The 23,567-nt window shown below is 43.3% G+C and overlaps 1 protein-coding gene across 2 annotated transcripts in view; it reads right to left on the minus strand.

The window, feature by feature from the left end:
- NPTN (neuroplastin) overlaps positions 1 to 23,567 on the minus strand; it is a 71,950-nt gene that overhangs the window by 19,531 nt on the left and 28,852 nt on the right. Inside the window, exons 2-4 of one of the 2 annotated variants that reach the window (XM_023193094.3) lie at positions 17,555 to 17,902; positions 12,507 to 12,678; positions 8,077 to 8,171 (exon numbers count right to left, since the gene is read on the minus strand). In XM_023193094.3, coding sequence (XP_023048862.1) covers positions 8,077 to 8,171; positions 12,507 to 12,678; positions 17,555 to 17,902 — 615 coding nt within the window. The remainder of the gene's footprint in view (positions 1 to 8,076; positions 8,172 to 12,506; positions 12,679 to 17,554; positions 17,903 to 23,567) is intronic. The other variant, XM_023193095.1, reaches the window with a different exon arrangement.

The raw sequence follows: 23,567 nt of genomic DNA on the forward strand, positions 1-23,567 counted from the left end.
GGGTCAGTTATTGGCAATAGTACTATGAATTCAGTACTATCAGCTTTTGCTTTGGGGACTCATTTCCAAGACTGTACATTAGAACCATCTAGAATGCTAAAAGCTGAGTTGGCAGCTGCACTGCCTCTGAAAAGTCACTATTCTGAAAGGACCCAGACTTAAAGGCCCAGACTGGGAAAGGGGCTCAAACAGTCTTCACTTCTGCCTTGGTGTATGGGAGGAGGAGAACACCACTTCCCCTCTTTATTCGACACTCTGGGAAAGGGTGGCTGCCATACTCGGGGACACTCAACCAACCAATGGAGAGGCCGGCACACTGAGGAACTGAGGGCACTACAGAGCCATGTGAGTGAGCTGTACACATGGAGTGGATCCTCCAAGCTCTGGTCAAGCTTTCAGATGACTGCAGCTCCAGCCAACAGCTTGACAGATATCTCAGGAAAGGCCCCAAGCGGGAACACCCCACTAAGCTGCTCCCTAATTACTGACTCACAGAAACTGTGAGGTGATAAGTGCTTATCATTTTATGCCACTAAGTTTTGGGGTAATTTATTACACATATTTGTAAGAATAGATACAAATATACCAATTGATGAAGCAGACATTACCCCACTTTTTTAAATTGGAAAACTCAAGTTTGGAAAAGTAACTTAATGTTTAAATGGTAAAGCTAAAATCCAAGTTCAGGGTTGTCTGAATCCAGAGACCATGCTTTTTGTACTTTAACATACTGAGGGGAAATAAACTAGAACAGAGTCTACAAAAATAAAAATATACAACATGTGAGGAGGGAGACCATTAGGACAAATACTTAATGCATGCAGGGCTTAAAACCTAGCTGATGGGTTGATGGGTGCAGCAAACCACCATGGCACATGTATACCTATGTAACAGAACTTAAGTAAAATTTAAAAATATATATATTTCTATATATATTTTTATGTGTGTGTATCTCTACACACACACACACACACACACACACACACACGCATTACTGGTAACTGCAGAGCAAATAGCCCAAAAGTTATCTTTACTTGTAGATGTGCTAGAACACCTTAGACCCAAAGCATAACTGATATACCTGTCAGATTTTATTCTGTATTAGTACAGCGGAAAGAGCAGAGCTTCAGACCTGAAAACATGGAATTCTGGACTCGATCTCAACTTTATTACTCGCCAACTGAGTAACCCAGGGCAGATCACGTCAAATCTCTGAGTTTTAGTATTGTAAAATGAGAGTAATACATGTTTCAGAGGTCTTGTGAGGATTAAATTACATCTCTGTACTAATCTAGAACATGGTTGGAATTCAGGGTCAAGCATTTAAACATCAGTCAGGGAAAGGAAAGGCTAAGGTTTGGACTCTGTCATTAGTTCTAAGAAATCAAAGATACTGATTACTATGTGCTCTCCCCATTTGCCGATACAAACAGGACTTTTGTTTATAGCTCTAAAAATAAGGTTTAATCAGGTCAGATACTGATAAATTATCTGATTAATGGCCTATTTTAGTGCCTCACCTTCTATGGGCTTGCCATTTAATAAGGGACTGCTTAACCAGGTTTTGTTGGTCCAAAAGCAGGTCTGAGTGTCTAACTAAACCTTCATATCCTGAAGGAGACAGAGACAATACCCTGAGCTTCCCTTTACCCTCTTAGTGGGGCACAGACTAAGTGGCAAGAGCGAAGGGTAGGAGCAACAAAGTTAACAAAAAGACCCTTAGAAGAGATCTCTGATCCACTCAGGAATTCATTCATTCTCTGGCCTTGTTCATTACATATTCTAGTCACACTGGTTCATGGATATCCCTCCAGTATCCTAATAAATAGCAACACAGGGGTCCCAAAATAGTCTCAGTTACCCAACGGCACCTGACCCAATTTCATTATCTGGGCAGTCTGGGACTCTGGCTGAGGACAAATACATGTTCCTTAGTACCTTCTGCTACCCAACCTGGGGCACTAAGAGCAAAGGGTCAGCTTCTAAGCCAGGCTGGATGCTGGAGAAACTGTCAACTCAGGCCACGGAAGCATGTTTCAGATGATATTAAATAAAGTTAACAGAACAGACTTAAGAAAGCGATCAACATATAAGACCTCTTTACAGACACAGCTTATTTGGTGCTCAGTTTTTTTTTTTTTTTTTTTGAGACGGAGTTTCGCTCTTGTCGCCCAGCCTGGAGCGCACTGGCACGATCTCGGCTCACGGCAACCTCTGCCTCCTGGGTTCAAGCAGTTCTTCTGCCTCAGCCTCCTGAGTAGCTGGAACTACAGGTGCCCGCCACCACGCCTGGCTAATTTTTGTATCTTGTAGTAGAGACGGGGTTTCACCATCTTGGTCAGGATGGTCTGGTCTTGTACTCCTGACCTCGTGATCCGCCGGTCTCAGCCTCCCAAAGTGCTGGGATTACAGGCGTGAGCCACTGCGCCCGGCCTTGGTGCTCACTTTTTAAAGCATGTTCATAACCTAGCAATTCATTTTCAAAGAAAATCTATCCTTAAAGGTGTTGTCAATGAGTAGGCTGTTTCCAAGTAAACACAGAGATTCTGCATTCACGGTCTGTTTGCTTCCTTCATACAACCTTATCAAATCCCAAAAACACCTATCTTTGTGGTGGACAAAATGAACACTTGGCTTAAGGCAATGGGAGAGTGAAGATTTACTGCTTGCCAAGAGCTATGCCCAAGAAGGAATATGAGACTGGTCAAGACGGAAGCAAGAAGGATGCAGGCTCAACAAGCACTCTCCACCCACAGCAGATTCATCATTGGTTGTGAACACTACAGCAGTCTAGGACAGGTGCCTCCTTCTGCAGGTGAAACCACTGAGTAAGAGGTGTAGAAGTTTCCTCGAAGACAGTGATCCTCAACCCTGGCTATACACCATAATCACCTCATGTGCCTTAATCTGATGCCCAAGCCACAGTTCATATGAATGAAATCAAGATTGAAGACCACTGTTCTATCACCTTTCCTGGCACCAGTACCGGAGGTCAGATACCCCCACCACAAGACAGGGAGATGAGTGGGTAGAGGTGTGGGAGTCATTCAGGTGACTTTTCCAAGCTGAGAAACTGACAAATTGAAATTTTCCAATAATACTAGGAAAATTGTCTTGGAAGTCACTTCCTTCAATAACCAACCTCTCCCAGCCTACATCTTTCTCCTGTGCTGGATGCTTCCTGCCCTGAAACATCCGACTCCCAAGTTCTTCAGTTTTGAGATTCGGACTGGCTTTCCTTGCTCCTCAAGCTTGCAGGCAGCCTACTGTGGGACCTTGTGACCATGTAAGTTAATACTTAATAAACCCCCATATATATATATATCTCCTGTAAGTTGTCCCTCTAGGAAACCCTAATACATAACCTCTCCTCTCTGTCCACATAAGGGAACCCAGACCATCAGAGCCACACAGAACAAAGGAACCTTGAAGATGAGCTATCTCATTCTACTTCATCATGCACTTCAGGAAGCTTGAGACCCAGAGAAGGGAAGTGACTGGTCAGAGTCACACTGTGTTTAATGGCAGGACCACAATTAGAACACATTTCTCTTAACTCTTAGTCAAGGCCTTTTAAATGTTACATGCTCAACAGAGCACCATGGCTTGGTGCTTAGGAGCACAGGATCTAATGCTAGGGTGCCTGAGTGAGAACCCTGGCTCCACCAGTAAACTCTGTGACACTGGGCCAGTTATTCCCTCAAGCCTCAATTTTCTCACCTGGGAAGTGGAGATAATAATCACACTTATCCCATAGAGTTGTGGAGACTAAAGGAGAGAAAAGGAACAAATAATGCACCTAGCACAGTGCCTGACCCACAGTAAGTGTGCAATAATGTTAGCTATTCTTATTCTTATTAAGGAAAGTCAGGGTGGCACCCTGAAGAGAGGAAAACAAAGTGCAGGCATGGTTTTTGGGCTGAAGTTAATGTTCAAAATGCCCTAGCAGCTTCGTATCATTATGCCTTCAAAGACTTCTCAAGTCATGGCAATTCTGAGTCAGAAGCAGGTTGCTTTGACATCAGTTCTGACCTAAAGGATGTCATATCCTCCACGCATCCTCACAACTGCCTTTCTTGACTGTCAGTGAAGAAAGGACGGTGGAGATGCTGTGCATGCTGAAAGTGCCGTGCGAATGTGGTCTGTGTATCACTGTTCTTCACAATGATCTTCATCCCCACCACACTTGCCTTGGCCAGTCTGGATTAATACGTCATTTGTAACGTACCATGACAGAGTAGGAAATAGGAAGGCAGGGCAAGGCCACTTACAGAAATCCTAACCTTTATTCTCTTAATAGTCAAATATAGAGAAAGCTAAGGGAGGAGAAAAACAAGATCAATCCTGGCTCTCACGGCAACCAAATGACTGAAACTGATTTGAAATGTCCAATGAGAAGGGTGAGATGAACCTAGTAAGACAACAGGCTCAAGCCCCTTCTGCTTCTCACAAGAGGCAGTGACATATCTGTTGCAGAGGATTGGGTAACCAACAAAATCCTTTTCCAAAAACAGCAATTCAAACTCCTTCTTTGCTGTACTAATCAAAATGGTTAAGGGATAAGGATAGTGCTTGGGAGTCATGAGAGCAGTTTTTTTCTTTTTACTTTGTAAATGATATCCGGATTTTCAATTTGCTTTTTTGTGAGCACTTTATTTTTAATTTTAGAAAAGGAAGGAAGGAGAAGAGGGAAGGAGTAAGGGGCAAAAGGTTGAAAAATTATAGGGATAGAAAATTTCAACATCTATTCATTCATGAATTCTCTGTAAGGTGTGCACTCTCTGGTATCACAGCCTCTGAAGAGTCACAAGCTGAGGATAGAGATGCCTCCTCAGTGTTAGCTGAGTGGACCCCCAGGGAGGCGGGGCTTTGGGCTCCACAAGGCCTCATCACTGCTGTCTTCCCTCTCCTAACCGGCCCAGGTCCATCTTCCTTCTCCACATCTGTGCAGATCACCTGCCGAATACCTGAGAAACGTAACCCTCCACAGTATCTTCCTGTTTATACTATGTCACATTGTGTCCTTTAAAAAAAAAAAAAAAAGGAAGAGAATTTAAAAACCTGCTTCAGATACATGGCCTCCCCCACTACATGTAGATAACTCCTATCCTCCAAATTTTCTTGACGGAGATCTACAGGCTTTGGTTAAAAAACATGACCATCTTGGCTCTGTTCCCAGGCCACCATCCCTCTCTCTGGTTCCTGCAGCCTTCTTTTCTTTTGTAGATCACAGATAACTCAAGGTTTGGTAATCTGACAGATAATGCCCAGTCACTGGCTAGGCTAAATCTCTTCCCACAGTGCTGAGCCCAAACACCACCCCAGAAATGTTCTGAAAGACAGGAAAAGGCAGATAGGAAAGAAATGGGTGACAGCAGAATAGACGCTGAAGAAATATATATGCATGGTCTGAATTATATGCCCTGATGTGCCGATTCAGTTAAAGCCACACAGGAAGATTCTCAGATTCCTTTCAGCCAAGAGGCCACTGATGTTCTCGGAACCTCTTTGTTCTCAAGTACAACCACCTCTTAACTCTCTATTACTCAGCAGATTTTTCAAATTGCTACAGCTATAAAAAGATAACTGTCTCGGCCGGGCGCGGTGGCTCAAGCCTGTAATCCCAGCACTTTGGGAGGACGAGACGGGCGGATCACGAGGTCAGGAGATCGAGACCATTCTGGCTAACACGGTGAAACCCCGTCTCTACTAAAAATACAAAAAACTAGCCGGGCGAGGTGGCGGGCGCCTGTAGTCCCAGCTACTCCGGAGGCTGAGGCAGGAGAATGGCGTGAACCCGGGAGGCAGAGCTTGCAGTGAGCTGAGATCCGGCCGCCGCAGTCCAGCCCGGGCGACAGAGCAAGACTCCGTCTCAAAAAAAAAAAGATACTGTCTCTTATCGCCACCCCAGAGACACTAAGGGAATAAAATGTGAGTTTCTATTAAAATGTTTTGGGAACTAACATACAGACATGTACTACTCTAAATGCAAGGCAGTTTTTCTACCCCAACCACAATTGGAAGTGAGCTCAGAATATGATCCTGGGCCTATGGCAAACCTTTAAAAACATATACTGAAAAAGCGAAGTGTTCACAGTCTTTACCAGACTCAACTATCCATAACTTGGAAGACAAGACATTAAACATTCAGCTCTTTTCTATCCAGGTGTTGGGGAGAGAAGACAGAATAGAATTCTTTACAAATTTTCCTGAGAGAGAAACACACAGTATATCTATACAAGGTGGTCCAGAATGTGGTTTAGGTTATTTATAAAACAGAATTCTCTCAAGGTCTACTTCTGTAAAACCAAGATACCACCACCTGCCTCACCTTCCTCATAGGACTATTTGTACAGTGAGAATGCAACAGTGCACAGTAAGCACCTTGAATATAACACGTAAGTTGTAACTTGCTCTGATAATACTCCTGGCCTACAGCATCCTATTCTCTGACCCTGGCAACTGCTGCTTCCTACCTGCTGAAGAGAATATGAAGAAAGATGCCTCTAGGGCCACTAAACCCCACTTTCTTAAGCAGCCAAACAGATGGAAAAACCATTTCGGTTTTCACTCTTGAAAGTGCTATTTAGAAATCATCAACTCAAAGTCACTAACAATTACAGTTAGTTAGGACTAATTATCTCAGGCTTGGGGAGCACAATGAACTAGACACCCCACTCTTTCCTTCCCTCACCCACCCTGCCTCTTTGCACTTGGACTTTGTGCCAAAGGCTCAGCCAGGAAATGCAGCAGGGCCTCAAGTCTCACAGAGAAGTCTCCCTACACAATTCAGCTCACCTAGGCTGGGGAACGCCCTCACTGGCTTAGAGAAAATGTTTTCCCACATCCTTCATCCTCATGTTGAATACATGTGGCATTCTTCTAAAATGGGTAGAAACCAAGATTTCTCCAAGAAAAGCCACTGAAAAACTGAAATGCCAAGTTCTCTGGCCCACTGTGACCTGTAACTGTAACTCCTTTAGGCATTCAGAATCAAACTGGCAGATGGAGGAGGCAGTGGCCATCCCTACATTAACTCACAAGTGAGGGCTGTGTCACCAAGATATTACTTTCATTTAATAACACCATATAATGGAAACCTTGAATGTGTCTAAGCCTTTCTTGAATCTGCATTCTTAATCTTACAAATATTTTAGGAAGACCTGAATACCTATTATATAGGCCCTTTCCTTCTCCTAAATTTGTCCTTCTAGCTTCTAGGGATAACTCTATGGATTTAAAGAACAAGTCGGTGTCCTTACTAAGCAAAATGAGAAAGACTGAAAATAGAAAACCTGACCTCAAACAGTAGCCCTGCCTCCTCATGATCATTTTGTGAGAGTAGAAAAAACACTGGATTGGGGGTCAAGACCTGTGTTCTAGACTAGCTCTGCCACAAACCCACTGTGTGACAGAGAGCTAGAAGTTTCACTTTTCTGGGTCTCAGATGCTTCTTTGAAATAACATAGGACTTACAATGTTGGGTAGCTCCAACTTTTAAAGTTCTGTTTGCCCTTCTTGGAACTTTCTACTACTGCCTCATCTTTCAAAGGTTTCTATTACAATTGTAATGAATTATCTACAAACAGCTGATGTCCACTCTGCACACCGTACCCACTGTACCTTCCCCCTCAATCCTGCTGGCCCACAGAAGACCTATGTAATCATACTTGTAAGGCACTGACCTAAGAGCTTTACAAAGCCTTGGGCCATAGGAGCTGCCAACATTGAAACATTTTTGACATATAAAAACAGCAATTTTATGTAGTTCAATCTATTAACTTATTTAATCCTCCTAACAAACCCATGATGTAAGTACTGCTGATATCCTCATTTTAAAAATGAGGAAAAGGAAGCAAAGAGAAGTTAGTAAACCACCAAGGCCACACAGCTAGTAGATGATGGGGTCGGAATTTAAACCCAGGCAGCCAGGATCCTGAGCCTGTGGCCTAACCATAACATTAAATTGTGTCTTGACATGGAAAGAAAAGGAGCTTGAAGACTGGGACTCCAGACCAAGGTACTGTCTTGGAAGGAGAGTGAGAGGCTCACACCACAGCCTCTGCTGGGTTGTACCTTTCACTTCAATGGTGGCGTTTGCTTTAGGAGCGCTGACAAAGTGATATACGCAGTGGTATTCGCCTGAATCCTCAGCTCTCGGCTTACTGATCCTGCAGAGATGAGAAGAAAAACCAAGTGAGGAAACTGGGAACGGTCAAAATATACAACAGAAGGAGAATCAAAGGGACAATCCGGGATCCTGCTCTCCAAACCCTCAATGCAACTCACCTCCTTCTAACTAAAAGCAAAAATCCCTCTCTATGCATCCTAAAACATTAATGTCTTGCTCTTTACAGGGTGCCAAGAATACAAAGATGGAATGGCAACATGGTCCCTAACCTTAGGATGCTCTGGTCTATTGGGAGAAACAAAATGCAAAAGAAGTAATCGAAATAGAAGGATGTCCAAAGTACTATAGTTTATATTCAGATATACAGTATAAAACCATCACAGCTGGGTGTGGTGGCTCACCCCTGTAATCCCAGCACTTTAGGAGGCTGAGACGGGTGATCAGGAGTTCAAGATTAGCCTGGCCAAGATGCTGAAACCCCGTCTCTACTAAGAATAAAAAAATTAGCCGGGCGTGGTGGCACATGCCTGTAATCCCAGCTACTTGGGAGGCTGAGGCAGGAGAATCACTTGAACCCGGGCAGCAGAGGTTGCAGTGAGCCGAGATCACACCAATGCACTCCAGCCTGGGCGACAGAGCAAGACTCTATCTCAGAAAAACAAAAGCAAATAACAAAAATCACTGAAAACCTCTTGTTCACCTGGTGGTTCCAGTTAGATAAAACAAGAGAAACAAACAAACAAAAAGCACAAGTTTTCTGAGCTTCTCCAAAGACCTTGTTTTGGTAGTTCTGTTCTTCCTACCTTGTCCTTTAGTAGCATGCCTTTCCACAAGTCTACTCGCTAACAGGACCCAAGCATAAAGGAAAAGGAAAAAATCTGCCATCAGAGCATCAGCCATGGACATGCAGCAAAAAGTCTTATGATAAACCCCAGGGCCCTACATGATCTGGCCCCTGTCTATATCCCTAGCTCCATCCCATGCCACTGTCTAGCTCTTCTGGTCTCTCTTCAGTTTTTCAAGCACCAAGCTTGTTCCCACCTCAAAACCTCCACACAAGATGTTCCTTTACAGAGAATGCTCTTCTTGTCCCTTAGTCTACCTAACTCCTTTTCCATCAGGTCTTGGCTTACATGTCAGTTTATTCCAGCCCCAATCTAAACGTCATCCCTTTCCACAACATTCTCTCTCATACTACTCTGTACTTCTTCACAGTACTTATCGTGTGTGATTATATATTTATGTGATTACTTGATTAATGTACGGCTTCCCAAGAGACCAAGTTCTATGTGGATAGGCACTGTTTATTCGGCATACTATCTCATACCGAGCACCTTGCCTGGTGCCTGGAATACGACAGGGGAATGAATAAATGAATGAATCACTGAGTGAACACAGAGTGAGTATCTGTGCACAGATTCAGATCAAGTTAAGCAGAGTGACAGGAAGGACTGTAAGAAGAGTATATGGGTCGGGCGCGGGGGCTCACACCCGTAATCCCAGCACTTGGGGAGGCTGAGGTGGGTGGACTGCTTGAGCCCAGGAGTTTGAGATCAGCCTGGTAAACATGACGAAACCCTGTCTCTACAAGAAATTAAAAAAACTAGCTGGGCATGGTGGTGCACGTATAGTCCTAGCTACTCGGGAGGCTAAGAGGCGGGAGGATCACTTGAACTTGGGAGGTCAAGGCTGCAGTGAGCCATGATCATGCCACTGTACTCCAGTCTGGGTGACAGAGTAAGACCCTGTTTCACAAAAAAGAAAAAAAGAAAAAGTCGTATATAGGGCCAGAACAGCACTTCATCTCAATCACACAGGGTGATCCCAAACAAGCTTTCTTGCCCCTGAGGTCCAACTATACATCAGCTCAGTACACTCTGGCCTACAAGCACATACACCAAACATGTGCAGAAAGGTCAGTGAGTAATTACAGAAAAAAGAAAAACAGCAGCCTCCAGATCAGAGGATAAATGTTTATATAGGGCTGAGCTCTGGCTCTTTTGGTTAGGGGTTAAAATATGATACCTGTGATGGTCAAATCTCTACTGCACTATTTAATGTCTAAGAAAAACTCCTAAACTCAACCACTCACTGGCCTAATGCATTTATCCATCTTATATTGCTCATTCCAAAAAGGAAACACAGGTTAAGAGACTATGGACAAGGAGAGACACAGCCTATCCCCAGGACTGTCTCAAGATATCCACATAGCAGCACAATATTCTGCGAGACGCAGTCAAGGTGTCTTCTCAATGTGACACGATGCCTCTTCTTAAATCAGTATGCTCCCAATTGGAAAAGAGACAAGTCAGCTGCTCTTATCAAACAAGTGTTCCAGAGTTTGAGGAAGGAGCAGCAGCTCTTTCTTCAGGGCTTAAACTGAAGTTCTTTGGGTCTAAGCCCTGAAGAAAAAGCTGCTGCTCCTTCCTCAAACTCAGTCCTGAACTTAAGACTGAAGTTCTTAGACTTCTAAGTTCTTTGAGAAATACTTGGGAAGATAACTCCTACACTTGAGTACATGCCTATAGGCTCAAAATCTCCCCACACCATTCTCTTGGACTAGCTATTAGCAAGAAATTAAAGCAAAGGGATAACATCCCCTACAGGCTGGGCAGAAGCAGGGTTCTGAAATGGGCTCTTCCGGCTGACTTATTAAGTAGCCCAAGGAACTCATCAGTTGTTACTCCACGAAATGTAAAATCCCTGAAAAACTCTAGAGATACACAACACCCTTGGAGAGCTTCAAATAAGTTGAGGGGGAAAAAAAAAAAGAGAGAAGAAGCATTTTATAAAGTCAGGCTGAAACTTCATCAAGTTAAAGCTCAACACTTTGCAGGCAATAGTACAAGACCCAAGAGAAACATGATTGGATGTCTGCTATCTTAAAGGAGGTATTATAAAAAACAAGTCTGACGCTGGACGCAGTGGCTCACGCCTGTAAATCCAGCACTTTGGGAGGCCAAGGTGGGAGGACTGCTTACACTCAGGAGTTCAAGACCAGCCTGGGCAACACGGTGAACCCCAGTCTCTACAAAAAATACAAAAAAAAAATTACCCGGGTGTGGTGGTGTGCACCTGTGGTCCCAGCTACTGGGGAGGATGGCTTGAGCCCGGGAGGCAGAGGTTGCAGTGAGCTGAGACCGCACTACTGCACTCCAGGCTGGGAGGCAGAGCCAGACCCTGTCTCAATAAAATAACAACAAAAAATCAAGTCTGTAAAACTAATGGACAGAACAAGAAAAAAATGCTTTTCATTCCACCTAACAATTTTATTTGATTAATCCTTTCCAAACTATCAGGAAAATCACTGAGGCTAAATTTCTAATTTTTTTTTATCAGAAGAAACTACAGTGGAGATAGGTTAACTACCTTGCCACTAAGCGAATGGCATAGCAGATAAAATAAAAGCAATTCTAGAAAAATTTCTAGAAAATCAGAAGACCTGGAACCCAGCCTTGGTTCTAGAACTTACTAAATACAGTATTTGGCCTTAAAGCAGCCAAGAGTCACTCTTTCCTTGCTCGGGAAAAAAGGAGGAGCCACAGATTCATTTGGATCAACTAAATAAGGGGTGTGAAAAGGTCTCAATGCTGCAATATCCTGCAGAATGCCCTTGCCATCACGGGTACACCGGCTTTCCTGGTCTCACTTCAGTGCTCTCTTTCTTTGCACTGCATTAACCTTCTAAGCAGGATTAGCTGATTCTTTTCCAGACAGTTTTCAACCAGGAACAAACTATTCTGAAACATGGGGTGCCATGTGTTCTAGATATTCCAAAAAGCACCAAATATTTGGGTGCTGGCTAACTCTAGCCAGCAAATATCCTTCTTTCTTCAAAGGATATTTCCAGGCTACCATCCTCACTCCAGATCATTTAAGAGCCCTGCATCTGCTGGTACTTATCAGGTTACAGTGATGTTACACACTCCTAAAAGGGAATTCACTAGGAAATCTACCCAGTGGAAAGATGGCTTAGGGAGATGTCTTGCTCTACAGTCACAAAGCAGACTTCAATCTGTTTCTTCAAACCTAACTTCGATCTGACTGGATTAGGCAAAGAGACTACATTCTAAGTGTGACTCTCCTATTGACTAGTATTGTTACCCTGAACAAATCACTACTTCATGGCCTCAGTTTCTCTATGATTATAGTGAGGGGATAATCTATGGTTCTCAAATCTGGCTGCTCATTAGAATCCTTTGGGAATCTTTTCTAGACTACTGGGCCTTACCTGAGATATACTGGATTGGACTCTCCAAGGGAGAGCCAAATATATCTCATGTCCCTCCTGCATGGCACAACTATGGATTACGAATGTCAAGTAAGCTCAGCCACACTCCCTCCCACCTTCCCAGGAGCTGCCCACCCTTCTCACCTGTACTCCATGTTGCTGGCATTCTTACGAGTGGCACTCAGTTCCACCCCATTCTTTGTCCAGTAGCTGTATGTAAGGGTGTGAGAGCTGGAGGTGAGGTTACACTGCAGGGTGACAGGGAGAACAGGGCTGTCTCGAATAATGACCTCTTCACTGGTGACAATCCTTGGCTCTGTAATAAGAGTGCACAATGATAGGGGGCAATAGCCTTCCATCCTCTGTAGCCCTGGCCTGAGAACTGGACGGGATAGGAGGGGGAAACTAGAAAAAGAGGGAGGGCAGACAGGACCACATGAGGAAACTTTACCACTTTGGAGGAAGTCAAGAAAGGAAAAACAATGATTATAAGCAAATGACCACTAGCGCAGACAACAGCCTGAAGACCAGCTGGCCTAGACGTGAAAGAATGGGAGTATTATGGGTGCTTGTACTGGTAACAATCCACTTACGCTTTTGAATACCACCTTTTTAAAAGAACCACCAAACAATTCGGATTCAATTAGAAAACCAGGCTCCACCTTATCGTTCTGAAGACAAAGGCCGTATCATTTATATACCTATTATAATATACTCCCTATTGTGTCACTGGGCCTTGGAACAGTAATAATTAGATAATACAAGTATAACTTTCCCCACATTTAAATGTTAAACCTATGGCAAACCAGCCATGGCCATTATTTATGCAGAAAAAAAACACTGGATTCTAAAAGCATACTTCCTATTGGAAGTCACTTGCATTTTCCAAATTTCCTGGAGGCAAAATTCTTGAAAAAGCATCATCAGTTCTTCCTCTCCAGCCATATTTATTCCCAAAACAAGTTTTTTTTTTTTTTTTTTTTTTCCAGAATTGCACTTTAAAACACATTCCATTCTAAGAAAATATAATTAGAGTGCAATATTGTATTGGTATTATGGGCTCCTAGAATTTTAGAAAGGCCCTTAAGAGTTCATTGAATCCCACTCTTAAATTTTAAGAGCTGGAAAAGTGAAACGATTTGTGCAAGGCCATAAGTATTACTAATGGCAAAGCTGGGCCAAGAAGACGTATCTGACTGAATTCTCTATCCCTGCCCCCCAGCCCCAAGACCACCCCCGCCACCTTTTGTCCTAGGACATACTTTACCTCTGGTTCTATGCTGCGCTTAGATAACCAGGGATCACTAGCTTATCTACAAAAATAACCTACTTGAGTCAAATATTATAATACATTGAACAGAAATGCTTAAAATCACTCTATGTTATTCCTGAAAGTTTCATCTTTAAAGCACTTTGAAATCCATCACTGCATTAAAGTCAACACATTTCTAGGTTTGTTGTCTTTTGTTAATGTGCTTTGTCTTCATTATTTCCCCAGGCTTAGTTTTCTCTACTTTTGGTCAAACATCTCCAGGTTAAGTCTACACTAACCATCTTTTCCCAACCACAATAAGAGGTATTTGCTATTTGTTTTCCAATTCTCTCTCAGAAACCCTTGACTGACTTCCCATTTCCCTGTGTCTAGCCACTTCCTGTCTACAGCTCTGCAGCAGCTCCCCTCACCATTTTATACAGTATTGCGCTGAGCCTTAACTTGAGGAAAGAACTCTTTCCCTCCATGGGAACTAAGCTGCTTGCTATTCAGGGAGGGGGAAAGCATGGGGAAGTCGTGGGATACCTGGAAAATGTAATGTCTTAAGGACCTCCTAACCGATGTAACATTTCTGATTTGTAGAGTTAATGTCTTTGAAGAAACTTGTAATAAAGCAAAACCTTAAGTTTGCTCAATTAAGAAATTAGTTCTATTTTCCAACTCTGGCAAAAGGATAACGGTTATCTTCCATTCAGCACTGGTCCTTATCAGTAACATCAAACAGGGTCTCTGTGTACAGATAATGGAGGCATAGCAGCCACTAAGACAGAAGCAGATGCATGTAAACACGTTAGCGCAGTGGTGTCCCATGGTTTCCAAGACACACTGGACAGAAGCCAAATCCCTGGGCCTTAAGAAGTCGAGCAGAAACGGCTGCAAACCCTGCAATGGAAGGCGCGCACACACACCATCAGCAGAAAGCATCACAATTCCAAGAAAAATCAAAACCAAGCAAAAACAAAAGAGAAAAAGATAGAACCAGTACTCCACAGAAGAGAAATTAAAAAAATATAAAGGCAACATTAAAACCCAAACACGCTTTTAGGTTTTTACTGAATTTTTATTATCCAATTTCATTTTCTGTCCCACTTGGGACTCTCCTTCTGGCTATTCCTCTCAGATTGCACTGAGAAAGGGTAAACTCTGAGAATGAGGCCAAGAGCTTCCAGATGTTTAAATACAAGGAGGCCAAAGTAAATGCTACTCTTACCTGTGGCGATGCAAATGACCACTGCAGCTCAGGGAGATTAAGAAGTTGATGAAAGCAACCTGGTAGACTTTCTGTCAAGAATTCTTGGAAGGCAAAGGAAAGCACTTTTTCCCTTAAGTGTTAAAGATCCAGGAGAGAGTCAGCTGGGAGCAAGTGGATAATTTAAATAGGTTTAAATATGATTCTGCACCATAGGAGGGTTGTGGGGTAGGGTAACCTGCCTCCTGTGATTGCTGTATATGAAAAACAGTGCTATACCAAGTTCCTTGGCCATGGTGCCTCATCTGCATTCTGCACCAGGATGAAGGTGGGGCTTTTATTTTTGTGGCCAAGCGCTGCCCAGTCAAAGTCCAAGAGAGATGAACATTTAGGAGAAGCTCAAATGTGTTTACCTGCCACTGATGTCTATTTAAAAGCAGTGGATAGGAGACCCTTACCCTATATGGCCAGAGACATACCTAAAAACTGGGCACACTTCTCTTCCTGCCTTACATACTCAACGAGCTCTGGGGAAAGTACTACCAGGAGGTCATTCTTAGATAGAACACTTGACCTCCCCATAGAGGCAATGTCTTTTGGGATGCTGAGATCATAAAACAATCCAATTAGAGTTGGATCCAGGGTGTTTCAAAAAAAAAAAAAAAAAAAAAAAAGCAGCAGCAGCAGCAGCAACCTCCTGGCTCTCCAAAACAGCTAACTAGGGTTAACTGACTGATGGGGAAGTCTGAAGAGAGTCTAGCCAAGATTTGGTTCAACCACATGCAGACAATTCTAAGTGAACTGGGGTAATCCTATGTATTCTCGGGATTGGCAGGTCAGTATCCCAAAGCCACATCTTTTTCTAGCTCCTTGGCATGGCCATTCTAGCTACGAGTCAGGCTCTTGGAAGTACAAGTGCAAATGCCCAGCCCAGTCCATATCTATAAACTTCCACAGCCCTTTGTGGCCATGTAGGTAATTCTGCTTTTATAAGGAAAGGAGCAAGGGGGGCAGGAGAAGGAGGCGTGCAGGGGGAAATATTGTTAAAAAAAAAAAAAAAAATCACTGGGTTAATGTTCCCCATTTTCACATAGACAAAGTTTTCTTTTCCTCTTTCCAGAAGCAGGTTCTCTGATTCAACAGTGCCAACTGCAGCAGCCTCTCCTACCACTGCCCTACAAAGGACTCTTTTTTTACCCATAGGGATCTTCAAGTGGCTACAAAGAACAGACACTAATTCGCTGTTTTCCATGTAAGTATATAGACTCAAGGCCCGTGTCTTACGACTTTACGTATTACCAAATTCCTCATCAAAGCAAGATTTTACTAGTCTTACTTTCTCTAGATCAATCAGCTCTTTAAGCTAGAACTGGCTATAGATCTCTCATTGTGTCCTCAAAGAAAAGGTGAAAACCCCAGAGGATCTTTCCAAAAGTGAATGTCCCCTCAATTATAATCAGGTTTGATGTGGGGCCAGAACTCTTCTTGGCCAGTAACATTGGTTCTGTGGTGGCTTCTCCCTCCCTCTGCTTCCCAACACAAGGTAGCAAGTCACTTTTGAGAAAGAGAGAGAAGTAGCCACAAAAGTCCCAGTGTCATACGTCTCACACATACCTGCTACAAGGGGAAGATTCTGAGCCAGCTGGTCAGCTCACCCCATCACCTCGAGAAACCAGGTTGGAAGTTAGTTCCCTCTTTTTTCAAGACACAAAGAAAGGGCCAGTGTGAGTGGTCCCCACACTATGTCTGGAGTTCCCATCCTCTGGGATAAAGCACACTGTGCCAACAGCTACTCATCAGAGTCAAACCATGAACAGGAATCAACTGCAACTCTGACTTCCAGACAGTGTGATAGGTTAAAAAATAATAATTTGCAGCTTAGTGTGACCTGACTCCTAATAGCAAAACATAGGAAGGAAGTCCCAGGCGGCTGCTTTTAAAGAGGAGACTAATTAGCAGGCCCAGTGAGGAGTACACTGCTGCAGTAGAGGGCTGTTATCAGAGAAGCAATGCCACGGTTTTAGAAAAGAAAAGGAGCTGGAACTATGAAAATATCCAAGCTTACATGCCACCCAACAACCAAAACACACCACCACACTGTACCCATGGCAACATTCCCATCACAAGATGACACCAAGTCACAGTAAGGGAAGAGGCTGGGCAGACACAAACTTAAAACCATAGAGGTGAAGGCAGCTACTTAGAGAGCTTCAAACAGAAGAACAGAAGAAATAAAAAGTAGTTAGACTGGGGAAAGAAACAAAAATAGAAAGGCACCAGAGAAGAAATCAGCAAAAGTATAGCAGGAAACCTACTACAAAATCAAAGGGGAGGGAAAGAAACCATTTCAACACTACCCTCCTTGGACCGCCTGGTTTTGTGAGTTTTAATTTTTTTTAAGCTTCCCAGTTCTCCCCCCGCAACTCTCCCCAACACAGATGATTTTGGACAGTCACGGATTTCCTCAAGTTCTTTGTTCCTGAGAAGAAAGACACAGAGAAGGGTTGGGGAATAAGGGAGGCAGAAAGGACGGCAAAGAAAAGAAGAAAAAAAGTTGCCACAGATGTTTTCATACACTACAACCAGAAGGGTCATGGGTTTGAAAAAAAAACGAAGACAAGGGGTGGGGTGAGTGATCATACTGGGGAAGAGGGAAAGGATGCAGAAGGGAAGGGTCATTGGGCCACCTCTAATGACTACAGTACTACTACTGTAGGGTGCTGGACTCACTCTGAAGGACGCTTATGGTGGCCTGGGCTCGAATCCATGTTATGGAGGGGTTTTGCCTCAAGTCATTCCTCTTGGGGTCGTTGCTGGCCCTGCACTCGTAAGTCCCAGAGTCCTCCAAGGTGAGCCGGGTTATTCTCAGCACACTCACGCCGTTTGACCCGTAGGCGGTGTTTACGGTGACACGGCGCTTCCGAGCACCGTCCCACAGCTGTCTGAAAGACTCTGCCCGGTTGACTTCTGCGTACCACCACTGGATCTCTGGCGTGGGGCTCCCGACCACGTCACAGTACAGCTCAAAGGCGTCCCCCGTGAGCTTAGTTTCTGACATGGGCGACTTGACAAACCCAGCTAGAGGGAGGGGGAGCAGGAATGCAGTGACAGGCCAATCAGAAAAAAAAAAGAATCAACAGGTGTTAATAGTAATTTAAAGAAAAGAAAAGAAAAAAGCAAATGAGTTGCAAAGAACAAAAAAGGATTCATTTTTAAACTATAAAGAGACAGTACAGCAATTCATACAAGCTTTTAGAAGAAGAACCACACCCTGGGAAGCTTATGAAGCAAAGGCAGGCTAATTACAAGCTGGGGCAGCCCAGGTGCTGGCCAGGCAGAAGCAAGCCCACTGGAAAGCATTTTAGCAATGGGCCCAGCTGGTAGGAATGAGAAAGCCTCAGGTCTTGGGAAGAGCCTCTTTTCTTAAAACACAAACCATTTATTACCTTTTCAAACTCAGGCAAGTGATGAAAGATAACCAGAAGAGGCAGTAGTTTTATATGCCAAATCAGGATCTCTCTTTTGGATGGGTAAACGCTTTATTAGAAATGCAGTGTCTTTTGCAAGCCTCAACAAGAAGTATTAACTGACCTACTGGTGCCTTCCCTTGGGATTCAGAGTCCAAATTTCAACTGAAAGAGTAGCAAATTTATCTCTCACATAGGATTCTATCCTGGGTTCAGATCAGACTTTCTCCACCTCCTAGTCTTCCCTGCGCCAATGGCAAACAAACAACCCAGTTGTCTATATTAGGCAGCCTCTTCCTGAATGCAGACCCTCAGTCTCAGGAGAACAAGACAGTCTGTACTTCACACCACAGTGAGATATATTAATACTTTCTGGGTCAGCTCAGAAGTGGGACCAACATTCCCAGCAACCCAACTATTGCCAGCAAATGGAGGGACTGTGCCCTCCGTAACCCCAGAGATCCATTAACTGGAAAAATCTGAAAAGCTATGGTATTTGACAGGCTCTATACAGTTGAATTGCCTGGCTTCTAGAAGCCAGCTCAGAAGAATGAGAAATGTACACTGATGAATTAAACCAAACACTAGGGTGAAGGCCAGGCCTCAACCAATACTCTCAGGAACTGCCCAGGAACTAAAGTTGATGCCTACCTCCAATTGCCCATAATTTGCTTAGGGTTACACTTCCGTAAGACAAGGTGGAAATGGCAGAAAGAGTTAAAAAAAAAAAATCAGGCTTAATTTAAAAACTTGGAGTTAGGTCCACAGGAAACAAAATTCAGAGTGCGAGCATACTCTCTCTTACCCTTCCACTCCACCTAGGGTTCATTCAGCACTTCTGTTGATTCAGACAGTATCCTAAGGTATAAGGAAAGACACTAAAAGAGGACATTCTGATTGGCTTGGAAACTTCCCCTGGGAGGCCTGCTGCATAAGCCAAGCCAGCCCCTCTGCAGTGAGCAGGGAGTGAGGTCAGGATCTGCCAACATCAGATTAAGAACATTCCAGAGGAAAGGATGAAATAAATGGAACTGTTTTCCTACAGACCAGAAGCCAAGGATGTAACAGGGCTTACTAAATGGAAAAATTGGAGGTTACTAAATGGAAAAATTCCTGTTTACATCCATAGCAGTATTTCCCTTTGGTGATAACCCCACACCATGGACTAAGAACATTAATGGAGGTACTATACTTACTCAAGTAGAGGCCAAGACCTCCAAATTCATACTAGTCTTTCACTTCCTGACATTTTCAGAATCTGGTGAGCACAGGAATGCAGTGATTAACAGGCTTAGACTAAACGTTCTGCCTTTAATGCCACTTTAAACTACCTCTTCAGATCCAGCATGCATTCCTTGTAAGGAAATATCTACCAGAGGCCCTAAGAAGCCCAACAGATGTCATTCTCAGATGCAGGAGAAGCTTTAGAATTATAGAAAGGAACCCCCAAACCCCTGCATGAAGAGCTGAGCTCATTATCAAATACAGTGGTATACAAGGAGCCATGTCTCAGTCTCACAAACTACCACCTGCCCATCTGTCAAAGTCAATGCCAGCTAATATAAACAAAGAAGTAAAGGAGGGCCAGGTGCAATGGCTCACACTGTAATCCCAGCACTTTGGCAGGCTGACGTGGGAGGATCACAAGGTCAGGAGTTCAAGACCAGCCTGGCCACTATGGTGAAACCCCATCTCTACTAAAAATACAAAAATTACCCAGGCGTGATGGTGATCACCTGTAGTCCCAGGTACTCGGGAGGCTGATACAGAAGAATCTTTTGAACCCAGAAGGCAGAGGTTGCAGTGAGCCGAGATCGTGCCACTGCACTCTGACCTGGGTGACAGAGTGAGACTCCGTCTCAAAAAAAAAAAAAGAAAAGAAAAGAAAAAGAAGGAGGGAAGGAAGGAAGGAAGGAAGGAAGGAAGGAAGGAAGGAAGGAAGGAAGGAGAGAGAAAGGAAGGAAGAAAGAGGAAGCTGGTTTTATTTATTTTACTACTGGTTCAATCACCAGAGAAAACTGATTATCAGTAAATCCCTGAAATGCAGTAGAAGTATTATTCTGTTTTAATCATATTCTTAACCATAAGTGGTAATCACAAATGGTCTTACCACGTTATCTGTGAACTTGGGGAGTTATAGCCTCTCAAATGCTGTTAATTATGTACTTGATTATGCCCTAGAACTATTAGTGGATTTCTTTTGTACTTTTTCCCTTCTTCTGTATTGTACTTCAAAGCAGGCCTAGACTTCAGCCTGTTTGTCAATCTGTTGACAATGCTAATGTAAAAGGGATGCCTGAAAGTATCCTTTCACCAAGAATCCATCCAATTCCACTGTAACCCCAAGTCCTAACACCACACAATTCATAGGCAGCTGAGAAACAGTCTGACTATGATTCCCACTGCACAAAACCGGGCAAGGCACTTGGCCTGATCATGCCACCCTGGGCAAGACTTCCTGCTAAGAGGAAGGAATGCTGATCTAAGTCAGTTCAATTTTCTACCTGTATCAAGGAAAATGGGACCAAGACAAAATGTTCTTTGCATTAGTAAATTCTATGATGTATATTTAAATGAACTTTTAAAACACAACATAAAAAATCCTTTAAAATGCCAACAATGGACATTTTTCTGTGCTCTTTGAAGGCCAGTATTGTTATTATTGTTATCAGACATTTACAGTAACAGGCGACATTTTCTAAGTATGCGTTATATGATTAGGCAATGTGTTAAGCACTTTATTCATTATCTCATTTACTCCTCACAATGGCCTTATATGATAAGTACCATTATAATCTCCTTAAAGATGTGGAAACTAACGTCCAAAAAAGTTAAATATTTTGCCCACAGTAACATGCTAATAACAACAGTCTGACCTGGAATCCAAAGTGAAAGCATGGTCTCTTAACATCACAACTGCGGTCAATGTATCTCACTGGCCTGAAAAGGTTTACTTAAAGATATGTTTTATCACCACTTAATTAATTAATTAATTAATATTCCTGACCACAAAAAGCCAGGAACCTTTGACCGATTGTGCAACATACTATGATCACTAACTCCATAAAATTATAATCTTATTAGAGAATGGAGATAGAGAAGCACTGGGTCAAAGAGTTCCTAAAGCAACTGGGGGAGGGTGAACAGTGTGAAAAGATAAGATGATTCTGAGGCAAGACTGCCTCTAGTCCTGATGATTCCAGTGCCCTGCTCTGGAGAAGGCTGGCTTCAGAGAAGGAAGGAATTTACAAGACATTGGAAACATTTCTCTGGTGCTGTAGTTAGGAGCTAAATTAATAAAGGGCAGCACCTGAAATTTTTATAGAACTTCACAGTTTGCAAAGTGCTTCCACATACATCATATCTCATTTCATTCACACAGTTCTACAAGGTTCATACATAGGGCAGGTGCAGATACAGGTTCATGACTTGCCCAAGATCACTTAGGCAGCTAATCCTGAGTGGGGCTGGGAGTAGAATGCAGGTCTTCAGCTTAGTCTAGGGTTCTTTCCAATAAACTGTGCTGCCTCTAACCAAACTAAGGAATTCCTTGATAGCTGAACACTCATGAAAACAGATCTATGTCCCCTCCAAACAGCATGGAAAAGAAAGAAAAGAAAAAGAGAAAAGGAAAGAACCCTCTTTACAAAGTACTGTGAAATCACAATTAGCAAGGGAAAGTTATTAGCAACCATCCACCTCATTATCCATCCAAAATTAGCTTCAATCCAGGAAAAGAACCAGCTCTCAGCAGCAGCAACAGGAGGTTCAGAGCCTGACTCACTGCCCTGCCTTTCACTACTAAGGGCTTTCAAACAAATACGTACCTTCAACAAGAAAACACACACTGCCTAAAGTTGGGAGGCCAATAGAAGCATCTGTTTGCTCTCTAAGTCAAGGGTCATCCAATATTTTGGAAAAACCCTAAATTTTAGAAAACAAGCTCCCACCCCACCCTCTTCCCCACCCACTATCTTAAGTGACTGGGCTCAGATCTGCAAGAGTTTTGGAAAGTATTAACATCAGTGCATTCAGAGCAACAGTAGGATAAAGAGGGAAACTGAACAGTGGTTACTGGCTTTGAGAGAGGAAGAGACTAGAAGCTGATGTTGGAGGGGGTAGCAGGCAGAGCATTAAAAATGGAGGCAGCAAACCTAGGAGAAGCATAATGCAAAATTGCGTAACTAGGGATGGGGGATGGGAGGCAAAGATGACAGCTGGGACTAGCAGCCGGAGAAAAGGAGGAGCTTGCTGGCAGGAAAAACTGGATGTGTAGATATGTAGCAGAGGGTGAGAAGAAAAAGGGAACACAGAAGAGCAAGTTGAGCCCAATCCCAGGAAAACTGCTTTCATATATGCCCTAAGGAAGTAAAAAAAGCTAGCCTAGCCCTATATAGGAGAGACTATCATAATTTTTTACATTTACCTCCAAGGCAACCACAGAACAAGAGATCAGACTTTCTCTCTCCCTCAGCTGACTACAGCCAAGGCCAGGCCTTTAAGTCTTGCCTGCTTTTGTCACCTTTTTTTAAAAACAGCTGTTCCCTTCAAACCCTCTACCTCTAATTCCCTGTGGTTGGCTCATGCTGTTCTCTCCTTCATGCCTCACAATGAAGAGAAAATGACAGCCAAGGTCATCAGAGCATTTCTCTCCTCTGTCTCTCTCACACACACACACAAATTCAAATCATCTACCTCAAAATAAAGACTGAGCAAGACCCACTGACATCTAAATGTGAATACAGGAACTACGAGTATTCAAATGTCTAAAGGACCCTTAAGTGTTGTGAGGCTGTCATAGACTTGAGCCTACACAAACTACTGTAGAGCCTGCCTATCCTTCCTGTTAATCAAGAAACAGATCATTCATCACTATTCCTTAATACCAAAGGCAGATCAGAAGTCTACATGCACTCATTCTGTGTGTACTGATCAAGGGTAAGGCAGGCTTGAAGCCCTGGGAGCAGTGGAAATGGGGTAACTCCATTCTCTGCAGCAGTAAGAGGTACCATGGATTAGTCTCATCTTTAGGTAGAGATGGCAGCAATTACAAAGCATTTTCCAAATTCAAACCTGCTCCTTCCACAGCTACCTTGATCAGGCAGATATGACAAAAGTTTGTAAATTAAGATCATCCCCATCACTAGCTTCTAAACCAGGGTCCACCCTTTATTCGGAAATTATACCATTCAAAATGACCAAGGCATCTGTACTAGTCAGCCTTCTGCTTTGGAGAAATAGGGGAATCTAGTCCATGCCAAGAGAAACTACATAGT

The sequence above is a fragment of the Piliocolobus tephrosceles genome, chromosome 6 (assembly GCF_002776525.5).
Source record: "Piliocolobus tephrosceles isolate RC106 chromosome 6, ASM277652v3, whole genome shotgun sequence".
Classification (NCBI taxonomy): Eukaryota; Metazoa; Chordata; class Mammalia; order Primates; family Cercopithecidae; genus Piliocolobus; species Piliocolobus tephrosceles.